The 16,274-nt window shown below is 39.4% G+C and overlaps 2 protein-coding genes across 3 annotated transcripts; both read left to right on the forward strand.

The window, feature by feature from the left end:
• The first annotated feature begins 83 nt into the window (after positions 1-83).
• Positions 84-5,522, forward strand: LOC116382577 (protein lifeguard 2-like). The gene is made up of 12 exons (XM_031845754.1): positions 84-746; positions 2,052-2,139; positions 2,260-2,348; positions 2,504-2,568; positions 2,669-2,722; positions 2,834-2,884; positions 2,975-3,014; positions 3,146-3,183; positions 3,424-3,511; positions 3,659-3,754; positions 3,915-3,968; positions 4,083-5,522. The coding sequence occupies exons 1-12, from the start codon at positions 732-734 to the stop codon at positions 4,230-4,232; spliced, it is 828 nt and encodes a 275-aa protein (XP_031701614.1). The 5' UTR covers positions 84-731; the 3' UTR covers positions 4,233-5,522.
• Positions 5,523-6,473: 951 nt separating this feature from the next.
• Positions 6,474-14,268, forward strand: senp1 (SUMO specific peptidase 1). Of its 2 annotated transcripts, XM_031845005.1 has the most exons (18): positions 6,474-7,097; positions 7,271-7,329; positions 7,421-7,602; positions 7,694-7,769; positions 7,869-8,061; positions 8,170-8,305; positions 8,393-8,511; positions 8,976-9,259; positions 9,370-9,433; positions 9,722-9,760; positions 9,847-9,931; positions 10,042-10,182; positions 10,730-10,858; positions 11,788-11,991; positions 12,083-12,162; positions 12,291-12,375; positions 12,938-13,033; positions 13,116-14,268. In XM_031845005.1, the coding sequence occupies exons 1-18, from the start codon at positions 6,964-6,966 to the stop codon at positions 13,176-13,178; spliced, it is 2,169 nt and encodes a 722-aa protein (XP_031700865.1). In that variant the 5' UTR covers positions 6,474-6,963; the 3' UTR covers positions 13,179-14,268. The 2 variants fall into 2 exon arrangements, 1 of the variants encoding a protein (XP_031700865.1); XR_004212714.1 differs by lacking the exon at positions 12,291-12,375.
• The last annotated feature ends 2,006 nt before the right edge of the window (positions 14,269-16,274 follow it).

Consider the following 16,274-nt stretch of genomic DNA (forward strand, 5'->3'; position numbering starts at 1 on the left):
GTATTCAGTAGTATCAGTTTGGGTTTCCAAATAATCCAAAATAGTGCAATATTGAATATTTTAATGTATCTTTTCTTTAAAGGGAAAATGTAATGTTAATGCTGCTCAAGCTACATTTTTATTTTATTCAAAATTAACAAAAATGTTTAGCGTTAATGTGTTCTGCACCAATCATTTCAAAAAATACTATAGATAATGAACATTCATTTAGAAGCTAAAGCTGTAAATTATTCACATTTACTGAAAGAAGCCACTTGCGTTTTAGGTAATTGAAATGCAAGAGTCCTATTTATATACACAGAAAGCGTTTTTTTGAGCCAAGTTGTATATCACTCTCTCTTAGGTTTTGCTGCAGACCATATTTCCGGATTTCTCCGGACGTCTCCAACGGCCTATATGCAGGCATCCATCCTCCCCATTTTCCCTGCTGCTGTGGTACAGTCCCATCTGTTCTCTATGATGCAGCTTCACCTAGATGCTGCTAGAACATCACTCTGTGGGTGAGGGAGGGGTATCTGCACGAGTCCTAACTGCGTTGTTTTGGGATTATGTCACTAAATCGTCAGATAGTGTGTCCAGTCTGAGCAGGCAAGAACAGCACTATCAATCTGAGGTCCTTTCACACAGCTTTCAGTCCTTCAGACTCTGCAAGACCGACATTAATAAAGAAGGAGACACCTGAGCCCCATTGACTGGTTGGCATACAGAACAGGACGCAACAGACAGCCATCATGACAAAGGGCAAGGTATGCGTTTGCTTTAATGTGATTCAGTTAATGTTTACGTTTGACAGATTAGGATTTTCTGTATGAGGTCTAGAGTGTTACATAACAGTGAGCTGATGTGCGTGTCTCTACTGCAGCCCTGTAGTCTGACTATTGTGCTTAATGGTAATGACAGCTTTTCAGTTGCAATTACCACCAAATTGCAGATTATTGAGTAATTTCAACGAATAACTAAAATTTGGGTAGTGGATTTTAATAACATGGTTTTGTGTCCCGCAGTATAATCACATTTTGAGCCACAAAATAATAGCTGTTACATAAAGTGTTGTATTTTTGATATCTGTTGTGCTGTTGTGTTCAATGCTCAGCAGTTGAGTTTCCTGAATTTATATGAATGAAATGCGTCACAGGCTGTTTCACCATGATGCGTCACCAAGACAACCCTTTTCTTTCTGTAGCTCTAGTTAGTTAACTAACGTCAAGCCAAACTGTCTCCAAGTCAGTTTGTGCCCCATATTCTGTCAACCAAATGGGAAGAACGGAGTTGAAAATTCTGAGTTTTTTTAAAAACATCGTCGTTCAATAGTTAGTTAATTAATTAATTAATAACGAGAAACCGATGCTCTGTCGACCCGCATGCTAATAGCCTCACGTTACCTGAGAGCCGGGTTTAATCAACTGGACGCTGCTACTGCATGACAATAGGATCTGTCAGCATGTCAATCAAAACTCTTGTAATAGACTATACCAGCACTAATAACGGTTACAAGTTAATGTGTTGGTATAAGGCTGTCACTGCTATCAGCTTACGTTTCAGTTGAAGTTGTAGAGATAGACGCTGAAACTATTTAAATATCAATTAAAGTATAAGTACTGAAAGAAGCTGAACTGTCAGTTGGCGAGTGAAAGCAGTTGGTCTGTGAGTAACAGCCATAAAATGTGATGGCAATACACATCAATCCAAGTTTAGGTGATTGTAATACAACACTGTACAACAGCATCTGCAAATCCGTCATGATCATTAATCTTGATAGCCCACTTTTTTTTCATTTTCTGATATGGTGAAGCTGCAATATGACTGACTTGTACTCATCCTGAATATGCATTATACAGTGTGCTTCTTTGCACCACAGATGCTACAATTTTAGTATGTCTTATGTCACACTAATTATCAAGTTACTTTGCTGACACTCTAGGGAACAGTGCCTAAAGCATTATGCAACACTGATAGTATCTGAAACATTTGATTCATCCTCACCATAAATGTATAAAAGACTAAAATCTAAAAAGGTAACAACTTGTTCATCTTTTGTACTACTGTGACAGCTGTCACTTGCAAACAAGGCCACCAATGGCTCCAGTGTAGAAGCTTTGGTGTCACCAACTCCTCCCAGCTATGAGGAAGCCACTGCAGGTATGGCAACACATTGTCCTTCTATATTTGATCATAAAGTCAGTGTGTCATTAACGTAGGATTACAGAAGTATATGTTGACTGCTATGCATATACATCCCACCAAAAATGTGTTGTCCAGGCACCAGTGCTCCTTGCTACAATGATGTTGAGACGCTCACAGAGTTCACCTGGGATGATCGCAACATCAGGAGGGTCTTCATCCGTAAGGTATCAGAAAGCTCTATTGATTATAGTATTAGCTCTGTTGTGAATGCTGTGCATCGCTTATAATTGACCTCAAATGAATATTGTTAAACTTCTCCTGCTCAGCACATGCCACTACATGTACGACTATGCAATATTTTTTCATTGCTTTCTTTTAGGTGTACGCCATCTTGATGATCCAGCTTTTGGTGACTCTTGCGATTGTGGCTATTTTCACATTCTGGTGAGTGTAAGACCAATCTTTTTCAATTGGCTCTCATGTGTTACAATATTGAACAAGTATTTGTGGGTAGTGATCTTACTTAAGACTGTGCTCCTTTTAGTGACCCAGTGAAAGACTACATTCAATCCAACCCTGGCTGGTACTGGGCCTCTTAGTAAGTAGAGTGAGACTCAACTCAGTGTAATACACAGTCACTCTGTATGTTTTCTGGTTCATGTCACTTCTATATAACTAAATATCTAACTATGTTTCTGTTGTTCACCAGTGCTGTGTTCTTTGTCACATATCTGACCCTATCTTGCTGCTCTGCACCAAGGTAAGTTAAAGCTTCTCAAAATGAATTGCACATCATCAACATAACAAAACAGTGTTGTGATTGTAAACCATACTCTACTCACTCCTACAGGAGACAGTTTCCATGGAATCTGATTCTGCTCGCCATCTTTGTAAGTACAGCTTAAATGATCTATTTTATTGATACATTTTATAAAATGTAATGCTCTCCGGTTATGACTTGTCAAAAGAGATTTGAACAAATACCTGCATTTTTACAATGCTATTATATGTTCTGTTGCAGACCCTCTCACTCTCTTACATGACAGGGATGTTGTCCAGGTACACTTTTATGATTGCTCACAGTTCTATGTCATTGTCTTGTGTTACTTTGCATTGCCTCTTTCTGCTTTAGACCAGCTAGCATGATCCCATTTGCATCCAGATAATAAGGCAGCCATGTATTTCCTTTACAGTATGTGAGGTTGTACGTGTCATGTAGGCCTTTATAAAACTGTGTTGTGTATTCTGTTTAAAATTTCTTGAAACATTTTCAGCAAGTTGTGTTTCTCGTTTGAATAGCTTCTATAACACCAAGTCAGTGGTGATGTGTCTGGGCATCACAGCAGCAGTCTGTCTCCTGGTCACAGTCTTCAGCTTCCAAACTAAGGTGAGGAAAAAACAATTGTTCCCTTACTGTACTTCATACATTATTTGATATACTGTATGCATGATGGAGAGCAAAAATCACTCACATGTCAGCTTTTCCCACTGTTGTATTAACATAGGTTTGATTTCATGTGCTTTCTCCATCTAGTTTGATGTGACATCATACCAAGGCGTGCTCTTTGTCTTCTGCATGGTCATGTTCATGTCTGGAATGGTGCTGGCAGTCGTCCTTCCCTTTCAATATGTAAGTATGACGGTCAAATTAGACAGTCACATCAGTTGTGTCATGTGAGACTGGAATGTGGAGGATTTTCACGCAATCAGGACATAGTTCTATCAAATGCAGCTGACAAACATTTAAAACACTGGCATCTCATCTAATCAAGAAACCTTTTGCCATTTAGGTACCCTGGTTGGATGCCACCTACGCTGTCCTTGGAGCCATACTGTTTACAATGGTACGGGTGCATACTCTGTCAAGCCATTACTGATAGTCAACAATGTGTGACCATTTCTATCAGAATCAGAAAAACAGAAAGATGTCATACTTGCTGTTTTATTGTCTGTTGCAGTTTTTGGCATTTGACACCCAGCTCCTCATGGGGAACAAGCGCTACACCATGAGTCCAGAAGAGTACGTCTTTGCCTCTCTCAACATCTATCTAGATATCATCTACATCTTCTCCTTCTTCCTCCAAATCTTCGGAACAAAACGAGAGTAAAGCAACGCTCCACCTTTCTTACCTGTAAGGGATGGGAATCTAGGCAGACATGATTTTGACGACAATGCTTTCAATTGTAACAGCTTTATTTTTTTGCCTGATACTGATAAGGCCACAAATACTTTGTGAATCTCTCTTACAGCTATACATGTACATAGATGTATGTCAGTGTTCACATCCAAAATGTCTACAACCTTCCCCTCCCCTCTAGCATGTTGTAAACCCACACCACATTATGGTTAGCTTAACCAGCAAAAAACAATCCGTGATCTTACTCCGTTTACCGTAGATAAAACAAACTGTGAGAGTTCATCTGAAGTTGTGTGGGTGTCTGTATGTCCATACCTGCTTAGATATCACAAATGTCCTGCAGAAAATAGATGTCAGTGCTCTTTGAGAGGTATGTGATCTATAACACATTATGCATGACTCTTAAAAAGCTCGAACTATGCCTAGTCATCACATCATTGGGTTATTGTTGGTAGTGGTGATTTAAGGACTGAAAGCACAAATGTGATGATAAAAATATACTTTTCCTGTGTTTTCAAGCATATCCAATGTTGTCTCAATACTGTGAATTACGAGAAACTCCATGCTGTTTTGGGGGGATAGGTGACATGTCATCTTTTTAATGACAATTTAGAAATATGATTCATTGAATTTGGGATATTGTTGTTCCTCATATTTACTGTATGCTGTATTGTCTATATGTTGGTTTTACTCCATTTAACTCTGAGGCATTCATTCATTGCACTCCCATTGTTGTGTTTACTAGTAGTATGCCATTTGCTTATTAATATGTGTGTTTGAACCTGAAATGTTTTGAATGACGATTGTGTAGATATATATTTTTTCTTCATGAAAGACATTTAGTTTGGGCAAAGATTGATTGTTCACACTATAGTTTTCGGTCTTGATATTATTTAAACTTCTTTATTTGGTCTGAAGTGGTTTCATATGATAATCAAATATAAAGATGAAAGTGCCATACAAGCATGAATTTAATGTAACTTTTGATAAGGCCTGTTTTTGTGGAAGGGCTTGAAAGTTATGTTTCATGACATTTGAAGTTTATTTTTTTATGACAGAATGATATATTTCAGATAGTCTGTGATATAAAATGGTGACTTTGAAGCTTGATATGAATTCATAAGTTGTCTAAAGTGGCCTTGGACTACCTTTATGTAATGATATTGATTCAGTATATTGTTTTTTAGAGCACCCTGTATTTGACCAACACATTAGTGTTATTGTATTGATTTATTAAAGGGTGAATGTGTCTGAATGGTCTCACCGAGTATCTCTGATTTAATAAGTAATAAAATGCCCTAACACTTCCACATTACCTTTAGTAGCAGTACCTTTAGTCTGTGTTAATCATGAATCACCAGCTAAGAAAAATGTTATGCCACTTTTCATAGGAAAAAGGGGGCTCAACTTCCTTTTAATATTTTCAGCCGAAACATCTCAGTATTATGGAGGTGTCTTAGGTCTCTTTCAAAATATTATGAATATTCTCCTGTAATCACCTACTTACACACTTCCTCCTTTAAAATGTGATGCAGTTTCTACGTGTTAATTACCAGCACCTCTGGTCCTCTGATAAATTACTTTTCACATTATTTCAGCTGTGTATAAGGTTGCTTCTCCCACTATGTTTATTTTGGAGCCATAGTTCTATTTTTGAAGTATTTCCCTGACAAGCGGTAATTTTAATGTGTAAATGTATTTATCATAATATATTTTTGTCTTAATGGTGTATGTCTGTGTGTCTGTTCATGTTTCATGTTTCATGTAGTGCTGCTTTGGCAGGTAATAGCTGGTCTTAATCCTGAACAGGGTATCTCCCTGGCTTGCATGTATGCTGTCTGTCAATTGAATTAGAGAAATACTCAAAACCTATTTGTCTCCTTATGAATGGTTAAGGCATCTGAGAACACACTTTGTGGCTGTATGTGTTTTGCATAAAAATCGGATTAATTCATTGAAATCATAATTAGAAAAAAAAATCAGAGAGGACAAGATCGACTATTCCTCGACATGCAATTGTGTTCGTGCGTGAGTGCGACAGACACAGGATATGAAAGCGGTAACGCTAAATAATTGCGGGCGTGTGGTCTACATGTGTTCAGAAGTCAAAGCCGGCGTGTGACGTAATATTAAATGGTCTCCTCCAGTCTGCAATCAACCAGTAGAAGACGGGTACACTCAGATTCACAGCATCCAGTCATCCAATCACAATGTGCGATGGTTGAGCGTCCTATTCAGCCATGTTGTGGTTTTGAATGAGGAAGAAGCGGGAGATAATATTCTTCAACGAGTTTATATGCTTTTTAAAGTCACGTTAGGGATATATAAATGAGTTAGCGTGGGACTCAAAATGATAACCGTTTTTCCGAACGCGTTGGTTGCGACTTGTCGCATTCCTGCTGGAATTTAAACATACTTCCATAAATTAGCCGCGTCGTAGCAACATTAGCTAGCGCGGTAGTTAGCATAGTGTGCTAGCTAGGCAACTAGCTAATTCTCAACTGACTAGCCAACGGTTAGGTTTCATTTGTGAAATGATAATCGTGAGGACTGTTAGCTTTTGAAACAGCCTCAGCTAACCTACCTCAGTCGAATGAAGCGCACTGGCTTCATTAGGTTTGACTATATAGACAGGTAGACTTAAAGTAGCCATAGCGATTTATCTTTAAACCAGCGGCGTTATTTCTAAAACTTTTGAGCCATGTTGAATCACATCTACGAATGGATAGAAACGAGCTTTGCCAATCTTCGCAATGGTGAACCAGCTGTGGAGGACTCTGACGGACACCGGAGACCGGGCGATGTTCCGTTAAGGAGGAAAAGACCACTTGAATGGTATGAGCTGTAACAGCATTACTCCCGTGTGGAACCACAAGTCAGTGTGTTTAAAAAGACCGACCCCAGTTTGCTTTTAAGTCATTTATGAGTCCGTGTAACGTTTCAATTTGTCGAAATGGACGGAATGTGTTTATTAACTGTAAAGCGTCTATCTGTTTTTTTTCCTTAAGTTTGGAAGATGGACATAACATCGACCAAGATGGCTTAATCGTAAAGAAATCTCGAATGGGTAATTAATAATTAACTTTGTTACATATTATGGTGTGAGTGTATGTAGCGATATAATCAGTATTATCATGTCTTGTTTTAAATTCCTTTAGGGGATCTTATTGACACAGTCAAGGTTGCAGCTGAAGGGGTTAAGAGTCACAGCTCCAGTGTGGCTACATGGATGAGAAACAATGTAAGCCCTACTTTGAGCAATATACTGCCTGCCTATCCTGGTCCACCGCCTGGAGAACCACAGCCCTCCACATCAGCATCAGTCTGGGCTGGGATGCCGGTAAGGGATAAATGTTTGGAGCCTGACTGTAGAGATGTCAAAACATGTTTTGCCTTGATTTTAAAGAAGTCATGTGTGCTTTTGCTTTAAGATTGTTGAAAGGAACTGTCTGGATGAGACGTTCGTTGCTCCCTCGACAACATTGGAGTGGAAAACATCCAAATCGGGTAAAATTGTCACTTAAACTTTTGCAAAGCTAAAGTTTGGCCAGGCTTTAAGCTCTCGGAAAGAAGTTAATTGTTCTACTGTTTGTTTATCAACTCTAGAATGGTTGCGCAATGACAAGAACATTATGGGATCAAAAGTCTGTAGGCGACAAGTGTGCATGAGTCCTACACATCGTGAAGTGCCAAAAATAAATGGGCATTCAGTCAACATGTCACCCTCCATCACCCCAAAATTGCACCCATCTCCACGGTTAGGCAGGCCCCTGAACCTCCGACCATATGCAACACCAAGGTATCGTTGTGTCTTTGTTTTTACCTCCTCCCATTTCAAAAGTTGCTTTTTGTTATATGACGCGTCTTTATACTGTGTGATTACAACACTGTCATTTTCCGTCTGCAGTTTTAGTGGAGTGGCAAGCAGCTCCTGCACTAGTATGTATGAGAAGACATTTCCCATCAAAGTGGTGCAGAGCCCAACACACAGCTCCTCATCTGGGCGCATGCACAATGCCAGACCTCACTGCACAGCACAGCAGGTCAGACACCAGGACAAATGTAATTCCTGCTCACTCAGTTGTTACATGACTTCATTTATTTACTGGTTTTCCTCTCTGTTTGTCCAGTCTGTTTGTGAAGAGGAGAAGGAGGTCTACAGGCAGCTTCTGACCATGGTCTCTGGTGGTCAGTCATCTCTCCATCACAACGGCAGCTCACATGCCATTGTGAGGTCACACAGAGATTTGTACGTAATCATACAAATGCAGTCGATTTTAGCAATGCCAAACCCTCCATGAAGTATGCAAAGGAATACAGAGTGTGGGTGTGTGTGTGGGGGGGGTGTGGCACAGAAGAAGGTGTTCTGTTTAAATGCAGTCACAGGCCAGTGGGTGGCTCCATAAGCATAAGATCAACAGTGGTGTTTTATCCAAAACTCCAGTTCTTGTGTCAGTTGCTTACTCTGCGTAGCCTGAAAGGTGTTTACAGATACTCAATGGTAGTCGCATGTATGCTTTGTAGTTGGAACTACCAGTTATTGTCCATCTTTACTCCGATTACAAACCTTCCCTACATTTATGTGGGTAGTGAATAAGAATGCTAAATACATTTGATTAGTTCCATGTCTATCCTTTATCACTTTGACTGCTCTGGACTGTATCTAGATAAGTGCCTGCTCTCTCATCTGCTTACCCTTCACTTTCTCGTCAGTACCAGCTTCCTGACTACGAGCCGCAGACTGCTACAGTTCGCTTCCCCTACTAGGTCACCAGTAGGAGGAACTTCAGAGGGACCCAGCAGCCCCCCCAGCCCCACAGGGATGTCCAGCCAGAGCTCCAGCAACCTGCCCAGCCCGTTGTGGAATTCCAATAGGCCGGGGATCCAGACGTGGTCTCTGGACACAGACCCCAGCTCCAGCAGAGCAGCTACTCTCACAGCAGCTCCCTCTCCATCTGCTCTTATGGATAACTCTTCTCAGGACACACAATCATCAGGTCATTTTTGTGTGTGTGTGTACTTAATGGAAATATAGATATCGTGAATTGAATATTTGCTTGGTTCTGTACTCTTTCTTTGCTTGTAATGTTCTTGTCTTTTCTTGCAGCTCATGATGGTGACTCTGTAATTATTATAAATGAGCAAAAGGGTAAAAAGCAAGGCCGCTCAAGGTTAGTATGGTTCTTCACTCAGTGTTGCTACTTTGTTACTTACGTCTTTACTTGACAAGCTACATTTCACTGTAGTTAATGTGCAATGTGTGACATGATTAAACATTTAAAAATGTCCAAGATGTAGATGTCTTTACATTTCACGTTGGATGCTGTTACTTAACTTCGAAATTTAATTTGTATAGACCCAGACACACCATGTTACGTCTGTGATTCTTGGTGCAGTAAAAACAATGACTTATGTCATACATGTTGGATACATGTTAACTGAGTTCTGTATTTTTACAGTGTGCCATGTTTCCAAGCAGAGTTATGGATCAAAGAATTGTAAGTACACTCCCATGTATTAGATTATATAAATGACTGATAATTATGTTTGAACAGAGAAAAACGTGTATCTTTTGTCACTGTAGGACGAGTATGTATGACTCTCGGGCGAGAGAAAGACGGAGACACATTGAAGAGCAGGAGACCTTGGCTGCCCTGTTGCTGCGGCAGGTGAGGGTCCACCACTGAAGCTCTCTTTCAGGTTAAAGTGTTATCCAATCGGTTGTATCGCGATCGCTTCTGATCCCACTAATCTGTGTCATGTTGTTCCTGGTTCTCAGCGCCTGTCTAACGAGTCGCAACGCAGCCCAGATGTGGAGGTCCATGTCAGAGTTCCTTTGGAGAAGGAGGTTCCTTTGACTCTTGTGATAGAAGAATCAACGCCTTTAGAAGAGAAACCCGAATTCCCCGAATTTACAGAGGTGTGGTCATTGTGTCTTAATGAGTATGCAGTGTTTACTGTGTATATCATTTATTTAGATGAGACAAAAAAAAAATATTTCTGACTTTCCTTTTTCTTCCTTTTTAAAAAGTAAAGTAAAGAGTGACTAAATGGTTGCCTTATTGTTTTGCTGTGCATGTTGATTTATTGTTAATTCCTTCCAGCTGACATGAAGTGCTCTATGCTACTTAAAGCCAGGGTTGCTAGATTTTGAAAACTCTGTTTGAATGAAAGTAGCAAGCAGCACTAGCTACAAATACTGTAATGAATATAAACAACAAACTTGGCCTTTAAGTTTAGACCAGATAGTTTATTTTTCTCCACACGTTTTAGTCCCATGCTTTGGTTGAAAACAATAAGACCAGAAACAATTTAAATATTAGATTTAAAAATAAAAAGCATTTTATTTACAATAAAACACATTTTGTTTTTGTTTCTGCCAGCTGTCAAGCTGTATGATATTTGGAACAAATTGATATCTAATGAAAATAAAGGTTAATATTTGTGTGCTGTCTCTTTCTGATCAGGAGATGGAGGCTGAGGTGAACAAGGGGCTGAGAGGAGGGAACCATGAAGTTTTAAGTGAAGGTTTTGGTCTCAGCCTTACACGCAAAGACCTGCAGACCCTCAGCAACCTGAACTGGCTCAATGATGAGGTGGGTGTAAATGATCCTCACGGTCACAGATCTGTGTGTGAATGATCAGCGGGCATTCATTTAGCACCAGACACACACACTCCTGTTTTGATTATGTATTCATCACAATGTTCAAAGAAATACCGTATTTTCCGCACTATAAGGCACACTTAAAAGCCTTTAATTTTCTCAAAAAACGACAGTGCGCCTTGTAATCCGGAGCGCCTTATATATGGATCAATTGGTTAATTGGTTGATCTATACTGGTTGTACACGGCGCTCTGTCAAAATGTTTCAGTACGACTGGTAAACTACAAAGCCGCACCGCTTGCAGCATTACGGCTACCGTAGTCAGGGGCGTCGCCGAAGTAATAGCGGTAAACACCGGTACTGTGCTTACTCCTAGTCCAACACCACTTGTGTGTATAAAGACCCCAAAATGGCACCTTTCAAGAGACACGCTTACGACGCTGAGTTCTACGTAAGTTGAACAATTTCGAGAGTTACTATATTGTGAATGCACTAACGTTTGATTTAGTGGTATCAGACTGTTTCTTTTACGTGTTTACTGAATCAGGGAAAAGTTCCCCTCTACGTTTAAGTTACCGTATTGTGAATGAAATCAAAAATCAATAAAGTTTGACTGAATGATTTATCTGACTGTTTTGTTGACATTCCCTTTAGCACAGCTCCATCTAGTGGATGCATAACGCAACCCCTGTCAAACGTTTGACTGTAGTAGCTTCTATTCTATGCGCCTTATAATCCGGTGCGCCCTATATATAAAAACAGTTCTAAAATAGGCCATTCATTGAAGGTGCGCCTTATAATCCAGTGCGCCTTATAGTGCGGAAAATACGGTACTTGACCGTGGTTATATTGTGCATGTAATAATCATCACACAACTGAGTCGTACAGTTAATTGAAACTCTCCCTACTTAATATCGAAGGTGATCAACTTTTACATGAACCTGCTGGTGGAGCGCAGCAAGGACCCCGGCCTGCCATCAGTCAATACGTTCAACACTTTTTTCTACCCAAAGCTGCGCAGCAGTGGCTACCCTGCTGTCCGCCGCTGGACCAAGAAGATGGACATCTTTTCTAAAGACGTCCTGCTGGTTCCTGTCCACCTGGGGGTGCACTGGTGCCTCTCTGTAAGTCTTAATCACCGTAATTGCAAACTTGGAAGTAGCAATCTTTGGAGTTTATGTTGCAGTTTTTTTATTGTGCAACTCTTTCTCTTAGGTGGTGGATTTCCGCAAAAAGGCTGTCATTTACTTTGATTCTATGGGAGGAAACAACGATGAAGCATGCAGAATGTTGTTGTGAGTTTCAGTATCCGATGTGTTTGTTTGTTGAATGGGATGTATATTTAAAGAGGTACATGCAACTCCTGCTAAATAATTTTATGAGCCATCAAAGTGTATAGAAAGTAATTCACTTTCTCCCCCAGTAACTACCTGCAACAGGAAAGTAAGGACAAGAAGGGCAAAGAACTGAATACCGTAGGCTGGACTCTGCACAGCAAAAAGCGTAATGTAAGTCCAAAACACATGAGGGCGGTTAGCATGAAGTAGTCTGTTTTCATTGTTGTCATGAAACTGCATGTGTTTTGAATTTTTGGATGGGTTTCCATTATCAGCAGAAAGTTCTAGGAGCAAGTAGTACCTCCATAAATATAAATCATCTGTGACATAAAGCCTCTGTTCTTTCACTGGCACATCCGTCAAGTGACCAATTTTGGTTTGTCTTGGTTTCATAATTTACTGCGTTTCTCATTAACAGAACAGTATAATTCACAATGTTGCTTTGTGTTACTTTCACAAGTGAGCTAGGTCGTTGGAGCAGTGATGCATCTGAAATATCAAACAATCTATTAATAATGCTATTGCATTCTCAATAACATTTCTCATGATGCTGTATGCTTATGTAGGAAGAAATCCACTCTAAAATGTGATAGAATTTTCAAAGCAAAGTCCAAGCAGTAATTAGATAGTCATTGTTATTAATAAAATATCCTGTCAGACCTGTACAGATATGTTTTGCATCATGGAATGTCCAATAACATCTTGCCCCCCCCTCCCCCCCTTTTGCTTTCAGGAAATCCCACAGCAGATGAATGGTAGTGACTGTGGAATGTTCACATGCAAATATGCAGATTACATTACCAAAGACAAGCCCATCACATTCACACAGGTAATCACAAACACAGATTAATCTGCATATCATCGTGATAGTGGCCTAAAGATGTCTTGCATGACTTCTCTTTACTCCACAGCGCCACATGCCCTACTTCAGAAAACGGATGGTTTGGGAGATTCTGAACCATAAGCTGTTGTAGGTTTGTGTAGTCGGCTCGCGATGTTGGGAATACGAGTCGTAACGTTGGCTGAGCTACGCTCGACAGAAGGATCTACTGACAGTAGTCCTGTTTTGGGAAAGACTTGCACACCAGCTCATCAGATCAGGAACCAGCTCTGCTACTCTGCATCCTCTACCGTCAATCAAGCTCTCAGCTGATGGGATGTTGCCGGAGCACCAAGCACTGCCTCCCAGACCTCTACTCCACGTTGGTGTTTTTTGGGGCACCCGTGGAGCATCAGTTTAGCAGCTGGAACACTGCATGTTTTGTATGGCCGAGCCAGAACTGTTTTTCAAGTCGCGCTTGTACTGACTTAGAAACCATACTCTGAGCTGCGATGTGGTGTTCGATGCAGACACGCCAAGTTTACATGTTCTTGTCTTGCAGGGACTCGAGCGCTTTCTGCTGCTTCATTTTTATAACGACGGTAATACTTATCAATGTCGCTGTCCATGTTTGATACTCTTGGTACGATAAAAGGAAAATAAACTTCACTATGAAAACTGAAGTATGACTGGCTTCTAGTCTTAAAAACCTGTCTTAGTATTTGGGCACAGAACTTTATTTATTTTGTTTCCCATAGTACGAACACTTCAGCTAAAACGACTATTTTTGTAATTTGTTTGATTAAAAGGCCTAAAGCTTCTTCAGGCCTTGTCTCAGAGTATGGTTTTTAACGGAAATAGGAAGTTTTACCTGACACACACGTACTTGCAAGTGTGAAAAAACGGTCTTAGTTACGTTCTAAAACAGCAGGGTAAAAAAACCAACGGATGTTAGTCTTGATAAAAGATTGTAAATTAAGGTTCAAAGTCTATTTTATGTATTTCAGAGTCTTTTGTTTTGCAGCAACTTTTGGGCATATTCAATATATTTTTAACTTTGTACATACTTAAAACATATACAGCCTCTTGAACAGTGTAAAATACCTTTTCTTTATGGAATTCCTATTTTTTTTTTTTTTAAATCTAGATTTAAGTCCATTTTAGAAATACATTCTCATGTATTGTGACTGTTATTTGTGTATTACCTCAAAATCAATTGGGTTTGATAAACGAGAGAACCTGGATATGTGTTTGCTTATTTGAAGTGCATTATCTGTTTTACAAAGTATAAACCTGCAGATGGTCACACACCACAGTGAAAAAATGTATTTAAAAGATGACAAGTTCCAAATCAAACCAAGTTTAACCTTTAATAGCTGTAGGGGTTTTCTTATGAAATTGACAAAGACCTGCATCATGGCACAGACAGACATTTACTGAACAAAACCAACAGACTGCACAGACATCTCTGAACATGAGTTAAGAAGTGATCTTGATATATTCAATGACCTTCAGCTACAAGATTTCTAAATACTCAATCCAACATTAGCAGCAATAGTTAGTTTGACTCAATAAGCCACCATTCACTTTTTCTTCAATGTTTTGGACAGAAACAATGGAACACAAGATAGTCCGATAGAGATGTCTTTGCTTGATAGATCTATGTTCAGAGTAGTTTGAGATGACAATACAATCTTCAACATTAGCAGTGCATGAACAAAACAAAAAACAAGCCAAACAAATCTGAGTAGCACTTCACTATCCCTCTCAGTGAAATCTAAGGCATTTCTGTGAAGTTTAATTTGGTCCTGGAAATAAAACCGTGTGAATTACTCACCAAGAAAGCAACAAACAGGACCAGACAGGGCACAGAACACAACAACTGGAACTGGATGGAATGGTGAATTACATCTAGTACAAACCTACGGTGTCCATGTAAAACAACAGCTGGGCAGTCGAGTGGCCATACCTGCCTTTGTTCAATTAAAGCACACCTGCCAAATTTTTAGTCATATTAACAACTACATTTTGGTATGAAATAGTTCCCTTTTAATGCAGCAATCTTACGAACAATCAATGAACCATAGATGAATGTGTCAGTCAGAGAAAAAAACAACAAATATCTCAACGTATATGTATAATGAAAGATAAAGCCAGAATGTTAAGTAATGTTGCGAGGTGTCTCTTTGATATCTGTAGTATTGCATTTATAAGGATAATAAATTAATTGCATAGATCGTCAGACCTTGGGCGGGTTTTCCGAGCATTGGACGGAAGAGTTAAAGGATGTGGACACAGTACCAGCTGTGAACGGCCATGGGACCTGCCGAAGTTGGTTATTGCCTGTGAACCTTATACACAAACTGAATCTACATTTCTCTGGCAGGATGAGGTAAGTCAAGGTTTGCACATATACTTTATCTTACGTTGTTCCCAACTGCTTGGGGCACAACTCTGTAACAATGCATCTGAACCTAGCATACATAATGAATCCATGATCATGTGTGACACAGACAGAACTGAAATGTCTGTAAAAGAAAAAGCAAAAAACAAACCAACATTAAAGCCTCTTTGACGTCAACACTGAAACCAGAACTAGAGAACTAAGCAAACATACAAACAAATCACTATTTCAAAAACAGTTGCAAACATCTATTTCTCACTATTTGAGGCACACAACACACTATCAAAAATAAAAACAAAACATCTTTGAAAAATAGGATCAATCTTAAAAAGTATTAAAACTGAATTAACAAAAACAGACAACTTAATAAAACCTTTAAATAAGAAATGTAAAAAAAAAAAAACATGAGGGTGAAAAACAGAAATACAGAAGTAGATGCAAACAGAAACATGGTCAGTATTAAAGCATCTGTGTACTGGCCTTAATAAACCTTGATAGTGTTTTCTTAAGATATAACAGGACAGAGCCGAGCTTTACCAGTTGATCTCAATGTCTATGTAATAACAACTTCATACTCTAACAACATCTACTTCTCGCTTCAGAAATGTATTTTGGGATGCAGTGGAGATTCAGCTTCCCCTGTTATGAAAAAGTTCATGAGGGAAAACCAAAAAACACAGCAATACATACATTGCTATGTTCAGACAATGTGGTAAAATATTGTTATTAAAATAACTGAATCATTACTACACTGACAAAAGGAAATCAAAAGAAAGCCTAAATACATTTAAATCTCTTATTTACAGGCAGCTCTGTGTGAGATGTGATCCCTGTTTAGCAACTTCG

Source organism: Anarrhichthys ocellatus, unplaced genomic scaffold, assembly GCF_004355925.1.
Source record: "Anarrhichthys ocellatus isolate YVR2014 unplaced genomic scaffold, GSC_Weel_1.0 scaffold5, whole genome shotgun sequence".
Lineage (NCBI taxonomy): Eukaryota > Metazoa > Chordata > Actinopteri > Perciformes > Anarhichadidae > Anarrhichthys > Anarrhichthys ocellatus.